Genomic DNA, 21,674 nt, shown 5'->3' with positions numbered 1-21,674 from the left:
GTCAGCTGGGAGCAGGGAATACACAGGACGGAGCAGAAAGCGCGGGCGGACAGAGCGAGGCGGCGGCAGCCCCGGGGCCAGGCTCACCCGGCGGGCCGGGCCGAGCACCCTGCAAGCGGGAGCTGCGGCACCGGGTTCGCCGCTGTCAAACGAGGCCGGAGGCACCGCCGGCGTTCCCGTGGCGTAAACATCCAACACAAACTCTCTGGCCGAGGAAAAACGCTGCGCGACAGCGACGTCTGGCACGCTGCTGCCTCTGCCGTCCGGGGTGAAGTGACGGAACTGCTGAGCTGTCATCACCGCGGGCACCAACCCGCGCGGGGTGGGGGGGGGGGGGGGCACGGCACCCGCGAACGTCCCCGCTCCCCACCGAGACCCCTTTCGGACCCCCCACACCCCGAGCAGAGCCCACCCCGGCTCGGCCCCCGGCGACAGGCCGCGGAGCCGCCTGCCGCAGCGCCCCGCCTGCAGGCAGCGGAGGGCCGAGGGACAACCGGGGCGAGATGGCGGCACCCGGCTCTGTCCTCCCGGCTGCCGCTACCGGGGCGGGGGAGGCGGCGCCGTGGGGGGGGGGGGCGGGAGGACGCTCTCTCCTCCGCTGTCCTTCTCGTCCCGCCTCTCGGCGTGTCACGCACCGCTGGCGCTTCCTGGCCTCCGCCGCGGGGGGAGACGGACGGTGCGGGGCTGAGGCAAGCGGCGGCAGGCGGGGGCACCCTCCGGCCGAGGGGAAGCGGCGTGAGGCGGGGGGGGCAGTGCCGCTGCCGGCGGGGCAGGTGCGCTCGGCGGGGCGGCGAGGAAGGGCTGACCCGTAGGGGTCACCCGGGCAGGTGGAGGTGTTTCCCTTTCCCGCCCTTTTCACGTCTCGTTTTCTGGCGCGCAGGGTTGAATCCCCCCGGGGGCCGAGATGAGGAAGGTTCTGTGCGTGGAGCCCGTCATTTTCATCTACGTTTTCGCGTCTGCCTTGACCAGCCCGCTGGTGCAGCAGTTCATCTACCGGCGGCTGTGGGAGGAAGAGTACAACTCCACGTTCGTCAGCGATAGCAATGTCACTTACTGTGAGCAGAATAAAAGTAGCCCGACTTATATCAAGCAGAAGGTAAGAAGGGAGGGAAGGAAATCCAGCTGTAAATAGACGAATCGCCATGAGGTGCTGCCTCAGCGTAACCGCCTTTATATAACCTGAGCTCTGTGTGTGCAGAGAAGCAGTTCGTAAGCTGCTGTCACTTCCCTGTCTCACAGCTCTTGTGTTGCGCTGTAGGCAGCTGAAGTGCTTTACAGGCAAAGATTTGCCTCCAGGAAGACGCTGAGGCCAATTTGTGTTTTAAGGAGAGTTCAAAATCGCCTCAGAGGGTTTTTTGACCTGAGCTGGCTGTGTCCTGGCAGTACAGCGGGTGCTGCTGAAGGCTCCTCCTTCCAGCGGGAGTTGTGCGGGTGTTCGTGGGTGTCAGTTGTCTCTGTGGCTTCCAGTGGTCTCTGTGGCTTCCAGTGGTCTCTGTTACTACCTCAACTTCACCAAATGTCCCGTGGTTTTCAGGAGTAAAACCTTGAAATACCTTTATTTCAGATGAATTAGGAGTATGAAGGGGGGGGAGGTTCAAGATAAAAAGAAACTGGAATTTTTAAACGTGAATATATATTTAACTGATCTTTGCACAACCAGACATGGTCGAGGACTTACCCTGCGCAGCAGTATGGGTCTGCCTTGTTGAGTTACAGAGGTGGCAAGATGACAGCATCTCATGGTCAATTACACTTGGAGCACTTTTTCCTAGTTCAGCATGCTGGAGAGCAGGTTGTTGATTGGAACCACTTCCAGCGCACTGTTTTAATGCAAAACTAACTGTGGGCTGTCAGGAAACAAGATTCATGTTGTATTTTCCTTTGCCCTTTCCCTTCACCCCACAGTTTCCCCTCCCATGTGTTGCATCTGGCAACTCCACAGTTCAGGCTATGGTTTGGATTTGATGTGGGCTCTGGTCTAACAGAAAACTCATCTCTTCTTTTATTGAGTTTGTTAGGTTTTTGAGTGGTGGGTGTTTTCTGAAGCAGTGCTCTGCTCTAGCAGTCTCTGGCCATGTGATTGGTGTATCATGGGGATAGGAGAGGGAACGTTTTCAAAAGAAGTACAGCTGAACCATCCTTGGCAACAACAACTTGCAGTTAGGTTGGATTAAGCGGAACATGAAACCACTGTAGAGTCAGAAAAGTAGATGACTTGGACTGTAAATTACAGAGACGATGAAGTTCTGGAAACAGCTGGCATTTCCCTATGTTGCTGAAAGGGCAGCACCTGAAAATTTTCTCTCACATCCCAGATTTGAATCTCTGGTGTGTTGTGTATGCACAAGACTGAACAGCTGAGCCTATCTACTTCATTTGTCTTTTTTTTTTTCTTTTTTTATGGAATGTGCTTACATTGAAGGTGATCAAGGAGATACTTCAGGATTTTTAACAGGAGTAGGTTCTTCCTCATGTGATAGAAGCCAGTCTGAGTAGAAAGAATGTGAAAGTAAAAGAAGTAAATAGAATTGTAGTCCAGCTTGTTTTCTGGGAGGACCCATCAGCCCAAGAAAGTAATGTATGCCTCAGTTGGGATTAATTTGGTGATAACAACCAATTATTGTCTGAGTAATGCTTGTCTGTTACTTCCCCCACAGTGTTTTATGTAGTATTGGCTCCCTGTTTTGTGCCCTGCATGGGTGTTTTGTCATACACTGTCCTGTGTCAATAGGAGAAGCAGCTCTAAGAAACCACACGTGGTGCATGCAGTTCTAACTGCAGAGCCCATCAAGAAAGCCACATTTCCTAAATATTCTGCACTTTGCACTTGCTAGAGACCTCCCAAATTAAATCTGTTTTTAAGTTGTGATCACCTACACTCAGGATGTAAGTATTCTTAATTCCTTTTGCAAAACACTGAAGCAGAGTGCTTAATTTCAGCTGAAGCGTATCTGATTGATGTGGTGGTGAGTTCACACATTACAGGGTTTTTTTGGCATAAAGTATAATTTGATACTTGAAGACATGGATCCTTCAAGACAGTAGTTTTTTAATGGCCAACAGAACTTCTTTGTTTGCCTTTCCTGCCAAATTTCCATCGCCTCCATATCAGCAGTTGACAGCAGGGTATGAGCTTCTGAACAATCGTGCTCTTGTCTGGACTTCTCTGAATACCACACGTGTCACCATAGAATCTGAAATGCTCAAAACACCCATGAATTTCAGCAGAGTAGATCCAGTAATGCAGCTCCAAGCCCTTTGCTGAGGATATGTCAAGTAGGTGTTCTGGATTTTCCAAGACCATCCTAACTGAATTATTTACAGATGCTGTCAGTTTTGCCATCACAGAATCACAAGGTTGGAAGAGACCTTTGAACATCATCAAGTCCAAACATTCCCATCCTAAGCTAAACCAGATCCCTAAGTACCTCATCTACCCTTTCTTTGAACACATCCAGGGAAGGTGACTCAACCCCCTCCCTGGGCAGCCTGTTCCAGGCCCTGACAACTAGTCCAGGTCTGGGAATCACACTCATACTAAGTAGAAGTCAGAATATGAGGAATAGAAAACTCAGAGGTCTTTGAAAGAATGGCCAGACTCAATCCTGAAGCACTTGGACTGATTCATTTCTACAGAAGGGAAATGAGATGAGACATGACAACAGTCTGTCAGGAGTGTTCCCAACAGGACTCGTTTGGCATTAACTTTTAGAACATCTCCTTTTCTCCCACCTGTTTCAAAACAAAATGTGAAAGGAAATTAAAGATAAAAATCACTTGGAATCTGAAAAAACCCTAGAATACAGTTCAAAATAGATAACATCTGCAGTATTTAATTATTTCTCACACTTTGAAGGAAACTTTGTAATAATTTTGTAATATTAATTTTGTATATTAAAAATTTTATAATAAGATGACCTCAACAGTAATTTGAATACAAGCTGGAGCATCCCAGTCACTGACCTGGATAATCCTAATTTTTTAGCTCAGAAATAGTTATATTATGAATCACTGAACATTATTGATCATCCAGTTTGATTTATTATCCAGTCCATGCATTTTCCTGTGCTACTTAATAATATTTTTGTATTTTATGAGCCTGTCAGTTTATCATGTCCTGTACATAGTTCAGCCTCAGGCATTAGCCTTCTCTCTTGATTTAATCCTTATAGGAGTGAATTGCCTCTTCATTTTCATTCTTTTAATTTTGAAATCTGTGATTTAAGGAGCAGGCAGCTGCGTGGATCTTGGCCCTCAGCCGGGTGAAACCACGACAGTCTTTTTGGCGCCCAACGTGGGGCCCGAAAGGTTGGGATAACGGTAGACCTGACCCTGACTGGATTGTAATTAAGTCAAAGTTGTGATAAGCACTTTGATTTAAGCAGTCTCTGGTCACGATGCTCCGGTATGTGTATAAGATTTTGCTGCTCTGTCTATTCTTTAGACAGGCAGGGATTAACAATGGCAGCTGGTATGGTGGGAGTACAGAAAGAAATATCTATGCTGTTTTCTCTTCCTTTGGGCTAAATGCAACAGCTCTGGTAACAGTTTTTGAAAATTTCCAATATCCCTGGGATGTTCAAACTAGCATTTTGCTGTTGTTATGTTTGGTGAATATGGTTTTGCTTTTGTTAAATATTAAGCAAAGGTTTATGAATACCACTCAAGAGTGTTCTGCGAGGCCAGATAATCACGAGTGGCAGGGTACGTGGCAGAGTATGGGCAACTACCTAGGCACTTTCTCACGTCCGATGTTTTGGAGTTTCACTCCCGAACAGTTACAGGACCCTGATAAAGTGGCTGCATATCTGAAAAGAAATTGCCGTAAGTTTCCCAGAGATGCACAGTTTACTTCACTGTGCTGGGCCCTGGCCACTATTTACCAAACACTGCTTGATAGCAGTCAGCAGTGTCAGAGGGAAAGGAAGGAAAACAGACCAGCAGAAACTGCAGCTACTGTAACCACTGGGACTAACACTGAGGCCACTGTAACTTCTATGACTAGCACTGTGGCTACTGCAACCTGCCCAGATGATGCTGCAGCTACTGCTGCCCCTACAGCAGATACTGCCGGTAAAACAAAAAATCAACCCACATCAGTGTCGGTTGCTCCTGTACGAAAGAGGAAATACACAAAGAAAGTTGTTCCTGTAGTGAAGGATGAGGATGAGGATGAAATTGAATCAGGGCCACCTGATGAAGGTCAGGATAAAGCTGGGTCATCTGATGAATCTCAGGATAAGGCAGGGCCATCCAAACCATCTCAGGATAAGGCAAAGCCATCTCAACCATCCCGGGATAAGGTTGTTGCATCTCAACCATCTCAGGATGAGGTTGTTGTCACACGATCCCTGTCCCTGAGTGAGCTGCGTGAAATTCGAAAGGATTTCAGCCGCCGCCCAGGTGAGCACATCATCACTTGGTTGCTCCGATGCTGGGATCACGGGGCCAGTAGTCTGGAATTAGATGGCAGGGAGGCCAAGCAGTTGGCATCCCTAGCTAGAGAAGGAGGCATTGATAAGGCAATTGGTGAAAAGCCTGAAATCCTCAGCCTCTGGAGGCGACTACTGTCAAGTGTGAGGGAAAGGTATCCCATAAAGGAATACATTACATGTCAAACACCCAAGTGTAACAACCTAGAGGCAGTTATCCAGCACCTGAGAGAATTAGCTGTACGGGAGGTAATTTATTATGATCTGGACAACCCACAGCTTCCCTCTGATCCTGATGACGTCCTATGCACCCCAGATATGTGGCGTAAGGTGGTACGAAGTGCACCAGCAGGGCACACCAATTCATTGGCAACAATGGACTGGAGTGATACATATCCACCAACCGTATCTGAGGTGTCCGGCCACCTCCGGAGATATCAGGACAATGTTTCTCTCTCTGTGATCGCAGCAGTAGAGAAACTGGTCAAGCGACTTGATGAAAATGTGTCCATCTCCCAACCCGTATGCAGCCATGTTGCAGCTATTGGGAGAAAGCGTCCATCGTCCCAGAAGGGAGGATACAGTAGGTACACACCGCGAGAGACGCTGTGGTTTTACCTGCGTGACCATGGTGAGGACATGATGAAGTGGGGTATGCAGCCCACCTCAGCCCTTCAAGCACGAGTAAATGAGCTGCGAGGTAAAAGAATCGCACGTGATTCTGCCAGGAAGAACGCTGCACCAGTGAACAGTCAACACAGTCAGCAACAATAGAGGTGCCCTGCCTCCAGCCAGGTGGAGGAGAGGGATAACCGTGTTTATTGGACTGTGTGGATCCGATGGCCTGGCACGTCAGACCCACAAGAGTACAAGGCTCTGGTGGATACTGGTGCCCAGTGTACGATAATGCCATCGAACCATGTTGGGACTGAACCTGTTAGCATTTTTGGAGTGACAGGGGGATCCCAACAATTGACTGTGTTAGAGGCTGAAATGAGCTTAACTGGGAAGGACTGGGAGAAACACCCAATTGTGACTGGCCCAGAAGCTCCGTGCATTTTAGGTATGGATTATCTCCGTAGAGGGTATTTTAAAGACCCAAAAGGGTACCGGTGGGCTTTTGGAATAGCTGCTTTGGAGACAGAAGAAATTGAGCAATTGCGTGCCTTGCCTGGACTCTCGGACAATCCTTCTGTTGTGGGGTTGTTGAAAGTCGAAGAACAGCAAGTGCCAATTGCTACAACAACCGTGCACAGAAGACAATACCGTACTAACCGGGATTCCCTGATCCCCATCCATAAACTGATTCGTCAACTGGAGAGTCAAGGGGTGATCAGCCGAACTCGCTCACCCTTTAACAGTCCCATATGGCCAGTGCGGAAGTCTGATGGAGAGTGGAGGCTGACAGTGGACTATCGTGGCCTAAATGAAGTCACTCCAGGTATGAGTGCTGCTGTACCGGACATGCTGGAACTGCAGTATGAACTGGAGTCAAAGGCAGCTAAGTGGTATGCCACAATTGATATTGCAAATGCTTTCTTCTCAATACCACTGGCGCCAGAGTGCAGGCCACAGTTTGCTTTCACCTGGAGGGGCATCCAATACACGTGGAATCGTCTGCCCCAGGGGTGGAAACACAGCCCCACTATCTGCCATGGACTAATTCAGACTACACTGGAAAAGGGTGAAGCCCCAGAGCACCTGCAGTATATTGATGACATCATTGTATGGGGCAATACCGCAGAGGAAGTATTTGAGAAAGGAAAAAGGATAATTCAAATCCTTTTAGAAGCTGGTTTTGCTATAAAACAGAGTAAAGTCAAGGGGCCTACGCAAGAAATCCAGTTTTTAGGAATAAAATGGCAGGATGGGCGTCGTCAGATCCCAATGGACATTGTCAATAAAATAGCAGCTATGTCTCCACCAAGCAACAAAAAGGAAACACAAGCTTTCTTAGGTGTTACAGGTTTCTGGTGAATGCATGTCCCAAACTACAGTCTCATTGTGAGCCCACTTTACCACGTAACTCGGAAGAAGAATGATTTCCAATGGGGCCCTGAGCAGCAACAAGCCTTTGAGCAGATCAAACGTGAGATAGTCCATGCAGTGGCCCTTGGGCCTGTCCGGACAGGGACAGACGTTAAAAATGTGCTTTACACTGCGGCCGGAGAGAATGGCCCTACCTGGAGTCTCTGGCAGAAAGCACAAGGGGAGACTCGAGGTCGACCGCTGGGGTTTTGGAGTCGGGCCTACAAAGGATCTGAGGCCAATTATACTCCAACAGAAAAGGAAATACTGGCCGCCTATGAAGGGGTTCGAGCCGCTTCAGAAGTGATTGGAACTGAAGCCCAGCTCCTTCTAGCACCCCGACTGCCGGTGCTGGGCTGGATGTTCAAAGGGAAGGTCCCTTCTACACATCATGCCACTGATGCTACGTGGAGCAAGTGGGTTGCACTAATTACTCAGCGGGCTCGAATAGGAAACCCTAATCGCCCAGGAATCGTGGAAGGAGACAGAGTCCCAGTGGTGCATATGAAGAGTATATTAGGGAAGACGATTTGGGTCATCCCTGCTTCAGGCAAAGGTAAACCCATGCCTGGGACTGCTTTTGCTCAAGGACCTGGTTGTACTTGGTGGGTAATGCAGAAGAATGGAGAAGTTCGATGTGTACCCCAGAGGGATTTGATTTTGGGTGAGAATAACCAATATAACTAATAAGGTAGAAATTGTATTATAATAATTGCTCTGTACATTCATTATTGCTATTATTGCTGTATGTTGTTGTATGTTGTACCAATGGAGTTACAGCCGGAGTCATACAAGTCAATGAAGGAAGAGTGCCACGACGACAGGACCAAGGCCTGGTGTTCCAAGAACTTTTTCCTCCTTCCCTTTGGAAATGAACATGGACTATGAACATGGACCATGTCAGCTGTATCTGCGGAGAGCCCGAGATGCAACGATCCAATGGCGCATACTGACACCATGAGAGACTGTTACGAAGAACGAAGCCTGAAAAGCATCATGGACTAAATGTTCATTCACTCAACAAACTCAGAGGAATGGACTAAGGGAAGAATACCTGTATGCACATATGTGCGTATACATGTGTGCACACATAGATGTGTGTCTGAAACAAGAAATGGTTGGGTTTGGTCATGACGTAAATGGTATGGAATAAGGGGTGGATAATGTCCTGGTTTTGGTCAGGATGGAGTTAATTTCATTTGTAACAGCAGATGAATGCTGTGTTTGAGAGTAAAATGGGAGTACTGCTGATAACACCCTGATGTTTCTAGTTGCTGTCAGACAGTCAAGGACTTTCTCAGCTCTTCATGAGAAAGGAGGGGCGAAGCCAGGACAGGTGACCCAACTGACCAAAGAGAGTATTCCACGCCAGTTACGTCCTGCCCAGGATATCGGGGGCTGACGGGAGGAAGGCCTGGGGCGGCTCCGGGACGCGCGGTGCTTGGGGGACGGTCGGGTTCTGGGACGGCTCTGGGTGGCACGGCCTGAGTTGTATGGTTTGGTGAGAAACTGCATTGTGTAGCAACAGCTTCATATATTTTGCTTTGAAGTCCTGTTAGCATTGTTACATTGTATCTTTCTGTTATCTTAGTAAACTATCCTTATCCCAACCCACGGGCCTCTTAATTTCTTGATTTTGGGGTTATTTGCCCCTTTCTCTTCCTTTTTCCCTTCCCTTACTTCTCACCCCCCTTTCCTCTTCCCTTTAACCTGCTCTTTTCCTTTAAGGAGCAGGCAGCTGCGTGGATCTTGGCCCTCAGCCGGGTGAAACCACGACACAGTTTGATTTATTATCCAGTCCATGCATTTTCCTGTGCTACTTAATAATATTTTTGTATTTTATGAGCCTGTCAGTTTATCATGTCCTGTACATAGTTCAGCCTCAGGCATTAGCCTTCTCTCTTGATTTAATCCTTATAGGAGTGAATTGCCTCTTCATTTTCATTCTTTTAATTTTGAAATCTGTGATTTAAGAACTATTTCCATGCCCACCACTATGTCCACTGCAAGAGTAGGGTGAATTTGCAGGTTAAAAAATTAGACCTCTCTCTTCAGATTTATGTAGTTCCAGTGATTTTAATAGAATCATGTGATCTTAAAGCAGCTGGAGGGCTGACCTACCATTTTCTGTGTTCCTTTACAAGAGTGGGAAGTGGGCAGTTGAGCACCTTACACTCTACACAGAGGGGTTTTTGTTCTTTTAGTCTTGTTGTCAGGAGACAGCGAGTCATTTATGTCTTCAAGGTTATGGTCAGTTGCTGTACCTGGATATGTAGCCATGTTCTTTATGGTGCCCATCTACTTCCAAAATAATGAAACTCAAGTCTTTGTTGTTTTTTTCCTCCATTTTCCTTATGGTTTGGCAGCAATATTTGAATTCTATGGTTAATGTGGGTTGATATGATGTATAATAGTATATCTAAGGCTCCTCAGGGAAGTGGTCACAGCACTGAGCTTGACTGAGTTCAGGAAGCGTCTGGACGATGCCCTCAGTCCCATGTCCTGACTTGACTGGTCCTGTGTGGAGCCAGGAGTTGGACTCAATGATCCTTATGGGTCCCTTCCAACTGAGGAGATTCTGTGCTTCTATGATCCCAGTTTTATTTCTAATGTATTAACATTTCTTTGATGTCTTTGAACCTGATGACCCCAGTGATGAAGCAATGCCTGCAACTACATCAGCAGGGGAGGAATTAAAGATCAGAATATAATTTTCCATCTTGTTCAGTCTTCATGGGTGAAGTCACCTTTCAGGGTGACTGTAGTGCTGTCCAGTAGACAAGACGTCATGAATCCTGTCATGACTATTGTGGTCTCATTCAAAGTCATGAACATATGACTAATGTAGTCAGACACTGTAAGGGAGGAGAGTAAACGAGTTCAGAATGCTGGGGATCTTGAGGGCTTTCCTTGAGGGCCTCAGGATCAGTTGAGTTTTCCTCTTGCAATAAAACCTGATGTCTTGTAAACAAAGAGACTGAGCTAGAAACAGAAACCTGTGGCCTTTGCCTGTAAATACAAACATGAATTTATAGAGCATTCAGCAGCTTTTTATAATTTCCCAAAGTATGTTCCTGGAAATTCTAGGGATTTTTTTATCTTTTGAATGCTACTTGGGAGATGATGTTAATTACAGAGGAGACACTGGAAAGCTGGTGTGCAGATGGCTTCGATACAGGGTGAGAATGGCTTGGGGAGACTTACATGGCTGCACCTGCTACTACCCTGCCCAAGCCAGTGTGTTACCTCAGAAGACTTGAAGAAAGCTTTCAGATTGACTTGCCTCTCTGCATCTGAAAGTTGGTTTGTGCAAATGAAGTTACTTCCTTTTCCCCTGCTGTTCTTTGGTCTGATCAGGGGCTGTTGTGGCTGCTCTCTGCCTGGCCAGCACCGATACATTAAAAGCAAGACTGGAATTGGCTTGCTGACTGTCATTGGGCAGCTGGCTTCAAAACAACATAGTAGGGTTTTTTTAATTGACTTTAGTTCTTTTCTCTAGAGCCATTCACTGGGGTTTTTTTCAGCTACATTTGATTTTTATACATCCATTAAAGAGCTCAGAAGTTTTTCCCATAGTGGGTGTTTACAGCTTGTTGGCACAGTGTTGGCTGTGTTCCCTACGTGAACACCTGCTGTGGCATCTCCATAGGCAGCACTGATTTGGCCAGTCTCTGAACTCAGAGCTTTGCAGTGTTTTAAAAATAAGTTGATTCAGGTACCTGTGAGTCTATGTTTTGCATTATTGTTGCTGTTACTATTGTTATACCTGTTGTTATTATTAACATTGTACATTGGGATGTCAGAGCAAATTCGGATCTCATTGCTGGTACGGTGTGCTGGTGAGTGAATTGTTACTTGTAGCCCTCTCAGTTGGATTATTTGGGAGGAAAAATGATTTCCACTGAGTATCATAGAATCACAGAATGACAAGGTTGGAAAAGACCTTTGAAGATCATCGAGTCCAACCATTCCCATCCTAAGCTAAACCAGATCCCTAAGTACCTCATATACCCGTTTCTTGAACACATCCAGGGAAGGTGACTCAACCCCCTCCCTGGGCAGCCTGTTCCAGGCCCTGACAACTCTTTCAGGAAAACATTTGTTTCTAATGTCCAATCTGTCCCTGCCCTGGCACAGCTTCATGCCATTTCCCCTTGTCCCATCTCCTGTCACCTGGCTGAAGAGACCATCGCCCACCTCTCTACAACCTCCCTTCAGGTAGTTGTAGGTGGGGAGAAGGTCTCCCCTCAGCCTCCTCTTCTCCAAGCTAAACAGCCCCAGCTCCCTCAGCCGCTCCTCAGAGGATTTGCCCTCCAGCCCCTTCCCCAGCCTGGTTGCCCTTCTCTGCACTCGCTCCAGGACCTCAATGTCCTTCTGATGGTGAGGAGCCCAGAACTGGACACAGCACTCGAGATGTGGCCTCACCAATGCCCAGTACAGGGGCACAATTACCTCCCTAGACCTACTGGCCACACTGGTTTTGATACAAGCCAAGATGCCATTGGCCTTCTTGGCTGCCAAGCCTAGTAGGGAGCATGGGGTGTGTTCCTCAACCAAAGACTGGTTTCGTACTGATTTTGAGAGACTAAAATAGCCTCGTGTCCTTTTGCCATACCCTGTACTGAATGAGATACAGTATAAACAGCTCATGTAAATACCTGTATAAAAGAATAGCTCTCTTTTCTCCATTGAAACTTCTCTGTCAAGAGAACTGGTAAGAGTATATTTTAAGAAATAAGTTCTGGCTTACAGTGTAACAGGGGATGTTTGAAGAATATTGAAGGTAAAATTACAAAAGCAGGAGTCTTTGAATATGCAATTCCTTTGCATTAGTGATTACTGTAATATAACACATTCTTATAAACATGCATTAAGGTACTGTAGTTTATTATAGCCTTTGTTATAATGTCATATAATTTATAAAATTGTGTTGTATATATTGTGTTTTATAATCTATAAACATGTTCTGTGCTATACAGTGCACTGCATGCTAAAAATTATCTAAGTGTAATATTACTATAGATATTTTTAACAATGTATTACAGTCTTTTGAATTATTTTTGGTTTTTTTTTCTTTGCAGAATGTCCAAGAAAAAACCTCTGTTTTTAATATGCAGCTGGACTTAACTGCAGCAGTTCCCAGCCTTATAGTTGCCACTGTCATTGTAGCTAACGGGGATCGCCAGGGACGCAAAAGGTCTTTAGTGTTGCCATCCACGGGCGCTTTGATTGCTAACATTTGTCTTGCTGTAATATCACATTTTTCCTTTTCCCTGTCTGTCCTGTTTGCTGTTTCATTTATTACTGGGCTGTTTGGGAGTATTGCAACTTTCCTTGGAGGAGGCTTTGCTTATATAGCAGACCTGTGTCACGACGAGAAGCAGAAGACAACACGAATAGCTGTGGTGGATTTGATTTTTGGAGTTGTATCTGGACTGGCAGGACTTTCATCTGGCTACTTCCTAAGAGGAATAGGCTTTACATGGACATTTGTGACAGCATCTCTGCTTCATGTCATTAATATTCTCTACATTGCATTTTTTCTGGAGGATACAGTAGGCCTATCTGAATCTCAACCCCAGTCACCAGAATCTTGTAAAGACCTTCTGAGAGAGACATTTTCTGGAGTCTACATGCTTTTTAAAACTTCCCCTTATAAAAAGAGAATTTTAATCATCGTGTTACTTTTTACATTTATGACTTATTTGTTTACTATGCTGGGTGGGAGTTCCCTTTTTACCCTGTACGAACTGGATGAGCCACTCTGCTGGAATGAAGTGTACATTGGATACGGAGCGGCTGCCTCCACTTCTGCCTCTCTGACCAGTTTTTTAGGAGTTTTCTTATTTTCTAAATGCCTCAAAGACATTTATATTGTCTTTATCGGGATATTTTCTTACATTGGAGGAATGGTCATGGCTGCCTTTGCCAAAACAACCCTGCTCATGTTTTTAGGTGAGTTCAGAAGCATCTGTTCCATTTAACAATATGTCTGCAAATGCTGTTACGTTATCTGTAGTGAGTGCAGTTGGTAGATACTGGATATACCATCTTAAAAGGGTCAGGGAGAGGTAAAATAGGTAAGGTTGGGTCAGACTGATTTAGGCTTTAGTTAAAGTGTGTGGAGAGAGGATGCATTTACTTGCTTATGATTTGGCTGTAGTACCATAGTTTGACTTCTCTGTTGCCTTTTACAATTTGGAGCACTGAGTATTCAAAAGAATATGACTAATTCATTTGCAGTGCATTTGTAAAATCCTGGGATTTTGTTACTTCAGTCTCTCATGATACCTTCATCACTTTACAGTGAGAGTGCCATCTCTGCTCTGCTTTATGCCTATTCCTGTTCTTCGATCCATGCTGTCAAAAGTGGTTCTCGCTGGTGAACAGGGTGAGTAGATTTGGGGTTTAAACAGTACAGTAATGTGGTATTTTAGAACAGAGAAGGCACCAAGATTACCTTTAAGCAAACAGATATGTATTGGTATTTTAAGACCACTTTTTTTTCAAGTTCCATGACCCTATGTCATGATATTCATGGCTTTTGATTCTGAATGTAATATAGACAATATAGACAACACTGTGTTTCAAAACTACCACAAATTTCAACCTTCAAAGGAGATACTGCTCTAAAAGTAAAGAACATGGGGAACTTGAAGCAGAGCAATGCTCAAGATTTATACAGATGTGGTTTCACAAAGGCTTCTACATTCACAGTGTTGTGCAGGCAGAGAAAGATTTCTGTTATTTAGTCAATGTCACACTTAATGATTTAGAAAGGTAAGCAGTAGGTGATCAAACTTCAAAGCACTTGAAAACAATTAGACTTGGATCCTGAGCTATGCACACAGCTCCATGGGTGCCTGAGGCTGCTTAGATGTGTCCCAGAAGATATATTACTTCTTAAAGTCATTTCCTTTTGGAATACACACACACACAAACACACACACACACAAAAAGCATGTCATGCCTCAAAATGTGGCTCTAGGATCCCATATTTTTCTTTTGGGGAGCATATACTTTCTAGAAGCATTCTCCTGAGTTGTTTGGTTGTGTTTTTTAAAAGACATATATTCATACAGTAAACCAAAGATCTCTTTGCACTTAACTATGCAAATTTGTACACCTTTGGTTTTGTACACTTTTGGTTTTGCCATTTCTTGGCATTCTTCAGGGCTTTGGCTACTTGACTGGTTTGATGCAGACATCAGGTTGCCTCTCTTCATCCTTTTCTGCTTGCCTATTGTGATTTTGTTTATAGTCCTGTGAATATGAGTGCAGCTCCACACGACATGGGATAGACTGCAAAACCACAGCACACCCCAATGGGTAGTTCAGTGCAAAATTGTTGCTGCTTTCCTTTCAAAAATGAGGAGATGGTTATGCACTGAACAAGCAGTCTTTGTTGGATCAGAGCCTTTTCCACATGTAAGGGTAAAGATTGGAGAAGGAAGGAAAACAGAAGGGAAGAGTGAGAACTGAGAGGAGAATTGGAAGCGGTGAAGGATGGAGATCATAGAATCATAGAATGGCATGGGTTGGGAGGGACCCCAAGGGTCATAGAGCTCCAACCCCCCTGCGACAGGCAGGGACACCAACCTCCAGCCTGGATCTACACAAGGTTGCCCAGGGCAGCATCCTAAACACCTTCAGGGACAGGGCATCCACCACCTCTCTGGGCAGCCTGTTCCAGCACCTCACCACTCTCTCTGTAAAGAACCTCCCCCTGAGATCTAATCTAAACCTTCCTTCCTTTAGTTTTAATCCATTCCCCCTTGTCCTGCCAGTGTCTACCCTTTGAACAAGTTGATTCCCCTCCTGTTTGTATGTTCCCTTCAGGGACTGGAAGGCTGCAATGAGGTCCCCCCACAGCCTTCTCTTCTCCAGGCTGAACAAGCCCAGCTTCCCCAGCCCCTCTTCGTAGGGGAGCTGCTCCAGCCCTCTAATCATCTTTGTGGCTCCTCTGAACCCTCTCCAGCAGTTCCACATCTTTCTTGTATTGGGGGCCCCAGACCTGGACACAGGACTCCAGATGGGGCCTCACAAGGGCAGAGCAGAGAGGGACAATCCCCTCCCTGTCCCTGCTGCCACCCCTCTGCTGATGGAGCCCAGGATCCCATTGGCCTTGCGAGCTGCAAGAGCACACTGCTGGCTCATGTGAAGTTTCTCATCCACCAGAATACCCAAGTCCTTCTCAGCAGGGCTGCTCTCCAGGAGCTCTTCTCCCAGTCTGTATCTATGTCTGGGATTCTTCCAGCCCAAGCTGTGCAGAACATCATTAGAGAGGATGAACAGTTTGAACTTCATGTGATAAGCAGATTCAAGAAAGTAGGCATGGTAACAGAACAGGAAAATACACTCTTCAGTGCTTTGAAGGGAGTTTAGTATTATTCTGTTTTGTTTCTAATTCATCCTTTTTGGGTGTTTTTTGCAGGTGCTGTGTTTGCCTGTATTGCCTGTTTAGAGGTTGTGACCGGCACCATTTCCCTTTCAGCGTTTAATATTCTCTACGCGGCCACGGTTGCGTGGTTTTCAGGCTTCAGCTTCCTCTTATCAGCAGGCCTCTGCCTAATTCCACTGTCTGTTCTCTGGTAAGTACAGCTCAGGAGGCTGCTTCTGACTGCTTTTGCCAAGTACTTTCTGTTTTGATGTGAGTTGAAGCTGAATGGGTTAGTGCAATAGTCCTCAAACAGGAATCGTGTGATCCAGTGCCATTAAAATCCATGAAAGATCTGCACTAACTTTAAGGCCCATATGAATAAACCACTCTGGACATGTTTAAATAATATGCCTCTAAAGTATTTACATCTCATCATAACTAGTGGCTATCTAGTAATAGCAACAGTGAAATTCTGCTTTTCATGAGTATGAAAATGAAATTCACTTTACATCCAGCATAAACAATGACTTTTTAGGGTGCTGGGACATAGATCTAAATGACCCTTTCACTAGGTAGACTTATATTCAGGGTGTAAAAAGCTGTTTTTCTTAAGAGGGTGGTACTTTTGATGGAGACTTGTATCTTGTTTCCTAATCCATAGATTTTACCTCAGTCACCTTTCATCTCTACATCAGCTGCATTCTAAGCTTTAAATGGGCAGTGATAATGCTGTAGACGTAGAACACTTCACATGATTCCAAGTCTGTGCCTGCCTCACTATGGTGTTGTACAGTCTGTCCAGAGAAGCTGCAGTAGTAGTAACTTAACTCAAAGGTGGTGATGGCTCTTGGACCTGAGGGAATTGAAGCAAAGAAGAGGTCCTGGGGGTGGGGGCAGGCATTACTTTTGAGTAAAATAATCAAAAAAATTGGTTATAGTAACAAAGCCCTGGTAAATACTTGTTTTATTAAATACTAAATTCAGTCCAGCTCAATGCTGTACAGCAGAGAATATTTCTGTTAAGAAACTCTCTTCTGTGCAAAACCTGACAGATCCTCACCATCAATCAGTCCATCCTGCAATCAGGACTGTAGTCCCTCAACACCATAAAGTTCTGAAAGGGATTTTTCTTTACTTCCTGTCACTAGTGCCTCAGGTATTCCACCCTTTGGATAACCTTTCTCTGAAACCTTTCTTTCAGGGTGTCATGCAGCGTTACTGTGTGAGAGCAGAAAGCATGGTTGTGCCAGTCGGTGGTAAAGCAGGCATAGCAGTTTAGTACTTATCAAAGACAGCAGAAATGATATTGTCTTAACTTGTGTCATAAGGGCAAATTGCTTTTGTTTAGTAAGATCCACCAGCAGCTTTGTGCCTCTGTGACAGAGCTGTGGGGTGTTTGTTGGTGCTGAATCAGCACGCTGTGCTTCACTAACTCAGCTAAAGATAACTGTCTTATCTGTGTCTTACAGCTGGCTTCTCTGCACAAGCTGGAACGGGGAGGACTTGGCTCTGCTTGTACCTGAAGAAGTATCCAGCATAGAGAGTGCTGATAGTTGAGCAAAGGATTCACCTATCTGGGTTTTCTAACCTGAGGCACAGTGACAGAGATCATTACGTCACACAGAGCCTGTAGGGATAACACACCAGTTGCAGATGGAATCTCAAAGTGGCCCTGCAGCAATAAGCACTAAATTGGTAGCACTCTACACCCAGTCCCTTTTTAGTACTTGACCAAAGTTAGCTCTTAACTATGCAAACAGGCTGGTGATGATGGAGATTTTAATGCTGCATTTTCAGCATGAATTAAAAAATGAGGTAGGGTGATATATAATCCCTTTCCACGTTTCAGAACATCAGCTGCAGATTGGGATCCATCCTGTATCATTCTAAGTGGGGTGACAGAGATAAGCTTATCAGCTCAGAGGGTGCTGGCAATCCTGCTGAAGCCAGCAGAGCTCATGCCAGCTGAAATGCAGTCCCCTGTGTACATCTTAAAAAGTCTCTTTACGGTGAAGCCCCAAAACCTGTCTAAAATGACAGGTAGTTTTTCAGAAGCTGGCCAAACTGGAGACAGCACTTGCACCTGCAGAAAACAGACTCACTGCTCTGCAGTGAGCAGAGAGTGTTGGTGCAAGTTTACTCTGTGATGCAGGGGCCTTGCCTGTGACTTAGGGCTTAAAAGAGCTTTTCACACAGAAGTGGCATACTTACTGTTCCCAGCTTGCAGATTAGACCTGTGCCCACACTTCCCACAGGCTGCATTGCACTATTGTTTTCATCATTTCCCATATACTGGGGGACTGCATACACACACCTCCCCCTGACCCATAAACATATCTTGTTTTCTAATTGCTGGCTGTACTTCACTTAAATATTCCTACCAGTGAAAGGCTGTAATGTCATTTCGTTTCATTAGATCTTTGATTATTTCTTAACAACCCTGAAATGAGGTGACCAAATCTGAATCACACATCTAATCATCTTGCAATGGATGCAGCATAATTTATGAGCACTTGAGTAGCATTTCTCATCTTCAAAGCACTTTATAAATACTATTATGAACCTCCTTCCATAGTAGATATTATCCTCCTCTGTTGAAGAATGAGCTAAATTAAGAGAGAAGTGGCTTGCCCAGGGTCACAGCACAAACTAGTGAGACTGACAGACCCAGGGATCAGTTTCTGCACTGACACTTAGCCTTTTTGTTTGAGTTTAAATTATAAATACAGACAACCTCCATTAAGGTTGGAAAAGACCTCCAAGATCACCTAGTCCAACCATGCCCCTACCACCGATATTACTCACTAAACCACGTCTCTAAGTACCTCATCCCACCTTTCCTTGAACACCCCGAGGGACGGTGACTCCACCACCTCCCTGGGCAACCTGTCCCAGTGCCCAACCGCTCATTCTGAGGAGAAATTTCTCCTGATTTCTAACCTGAACCAACCTGGCTCAACTTGCAGCCAGTCCCTCTTGACCTATCACTACTTGTCTGCAAGAAGAGGCTGATCCCCAGCTCACCACAACCTCCTTTCAGGTAGCTGTAGAGTAATAAGGTCTCCCCTGAGTTCCCTCTTCTCCAGGCTAAACAGTCCCAGTTCCCTCAGCAGCTCCTCATAAGTCTTGTGTTCCAGCCCCTTCACCAACTTCATTGCCCTTCTCTGGACATGCTCCAGGGTCTTTCTTGTAGTGAGGGGCCAAAACTGAACTCAGTATCTGAGGGGTGGCCTCACCAGAGCTGAGTACAGAGGGATGATCACCTCCCTGGTCCTGCTGGCAATGCTACTCCTGACACAAGCCAGGATGCCATTGGTCACTTCTTGGCCACCTGGGCACACTGCTGGCTCATGTTCAGGTGAGTGTCAGCCAAGACCCCCAGATCCTCTTCCTCTGTATCCTGAGCATTGGCTTCTGGAATGCACAGCAGATACACCACTACTCCCATGTGTTTTGTTCAAAGAGTTTGACAGCCAATACTCTTCAGATCCCTGAAAGTGGGTTGTACGTGCCTCTCTTCCCCCTAGACAGATTAGGAAGAAAGCTGACAGGGAAGGAAAACTCTCAGGAAGCAGCTATGATGTGGGCACTGACTGAACACACACACATGCCACATAGGATAAAAATTCAGTCAGACACAGCCTATGCTGATAGATTACTGCCACTAACATCCACCCTGTGCACAGGGAACTTCTGCAGAACTTCTCAGTGGTACTCCACCAGAAAAGATTAGTACTACACCCTGCTGATACTATCATAAGTCCTTTTTTGTTCGAGCAACAGTTGTGTTGCAATCTATGCATCATGATCACAGAGACATTTGGAAGAGGGTTCAGATAAGGTAAAGGAGTTTATGGTGTCAGTGAGACCACTGCCTACCTGTCACTACTGACAACTGTGTTTATTCAGGAGAGGGGGAATGGCTATTTACCCAGATAATAACTACAGCCAGCTCTTGCTGTCCTGAATTACCAAGGCTGATGTTGGGAATTAAAGATCATTAGCTAGTTTAGACACTAGTCAGTCATTAAAGCTGCTCAGCTTTCCACCCTTGAGGTGCCCAAGTTGCTGCCAACTTGTTGGAGAAAGAGTGGGGTTTTACAATAAATATAATGAGTACTTGTGGAGAGATTAAGAAAACGCTGATGTACAGGATTTCAGCACAAAGATTACATTGTCTGCCTTGCCTCTTCATTATGCAGTTACGTAAGGCTTTAGGAAATGTGCTATTTCACACAAAACAGCCCAGAAAACGTAAAACAAAGGAAGACAGGGTGCATGCCTCCACTTCCTCTTCTTCATTGCACACCTCTGCTAGCACAGGGAAGGGAGCCACAGACCCAGCCCACTCCACAGCAGCATAGTGTCAGTCCAAATGAGAATGAGCACCCACACTCCAGGAATGCCTTTGCTACAGTTTGAGTGTGCTGTACCTGCTGTTTGCCAAGCCTTTCTGGTAGACACAACCTTTAGAACTGGCTCTAAGTCTACAACAAAACTTAAGGATATGAACCAGTTTTTCTAGTCCTTAGCATGGTGCAAGTTGAGGGAACCAGGTACTAATGTCCTATAGATAATAAAAATCTTCCAAGTTCAGCCTAGTTGTTCTATTTGTATAGAAATAAAACTTATTTGGACAGAATTAATAATAAATTTCCATTTTTTTATAAAATCTGTTGTATTTGTAGTTCTTGCACTGTTTTCTGTCAAATGGCCAACAGGATGACTGGTGGAGGAATGTTTGCATGAACAGAAGCAGCAGTGATAGGGTAGCATCCATTTTCTGTGGTCACAGCAAACAGCTTATGCCTCCTTCTTGCACTTGATGAGGAAAGGATCCTGCCCAGAGCATCAGCACCAAGAGATGGGAATTGTGGAGCTGGGGCAGCAGAAGTCAGCACGGGGACTTAACTGCATTTGCCACACCACAGGACACAGAAGTGCCTTCCCAGGCCAGGTTGGATGGGCCTTTGGGCAACCTGGTCTAGCAGAGAGTGTCCCTGCCCATGGCAGGGATTGGGAACTGGGTGATCTTTGAGGTGCCTTCCAACCTAAACCAGCCTGTGCTACCTCCCCTTGCCCAGTTGGAACCAACAAAAGTCTAAGGCTGGCTCTGCCCCAGCTCTGCTTGCCAGGTGCCTCCATGAGTTGCTACTTGCAGCAGCTGCTTTACCAAACCAGGCTTGTGGAAATGGGGAAAAGGGACTGGCAGAGGAAGCCCAGTCCCCACCTCACCCCCAATGCAACACTGTGCAAGAGTAACTGTTCTCAAAAGCTCTTTGCTTCAGTCCTGTTTGACTCCCATTAGTAACAGTGTAAATTCCTACACAGGCCTCTTACCCCTGCAATTTGCTTTCCTGCCTGGCTAATCCCTAAAGACAGACATAATGAACAACCCAACTGCCTTGCTCTGAATATGGCTTGATCTTATTAAAGTATACTAATCATTGAACAAAACCACACAGAAATTACATCCAGGCTCCTAATCCATATCCGCTCCTCACTGTACTAATGAGAAACGCTACTGCACTAGTCATCTTCATGTAGTTTTACACAGCTACAATAGTATCCATCTGCCAACCAACTAGGAAGGCCAACTATCTAGATGCACTGAGTCAGGGAGCTATAAGGTACCAATAACTGCATACAACTATGGGATGGCTGTTTCCTGGAACACTGATGGTAGGGAAGGAGACCTGAAAATCCTCCTAAAAAACCATGCCCAGACCTGGCAGGCTAATCCCTCAGCCTTTCCAGCCTGAGCCCAGAGCAGTACAAAGCCTATTGAACCCTACACTTCCTCTACTGCAACAGTTCGCTTTTGCTCAAACAAA

General features: G+C 45.8%; 1 protein-coding gene across 1 annotated transcript; it reads left to right on the top strand.

Moving 5' to 3' along the window:
* Positions 1–904: 904 nt before the first annotated feature.
* SLC46A3 (solute carrier family 46 member 3) lies at positions 905–17,524 on the top strand (the record flags this gene model as incomplete). The annotated part of the gene is made up of 5 exons (XM_084279174.1): positions 905–1,096; positions 12,542–13,415; positions 13,768–13,851; positions 15,895–16,051; positions 17,310–17,524. 5 exons carry the CDS (start codon positions 905–907, stop codon positions 17,395–17,397), a joined length of 1,395 nt encoding a protein of 464 aa, XP_084135300.1. The 3' UTR covers positions 17,398–17,524.
* Positions 17,525–21,674: the final 4,150 nt, after the last annotated feature.

This window comes from Gallinula chloropus (assembly GCF_964237585.1).
Source record: "Gallinula chloropus genome assembly, chromosome: 1".
Taxonomy (NCBI): Eukaryota; Metazoa; Chordata; class Aves; order Gruiformes; family Rallidae; genus Gallinula; species Gallinula chloropus.
Note: the sequence above shows the minus strand (reverse complement) of the source record. Positions and strands in the feature narration are given on the sequence as shown.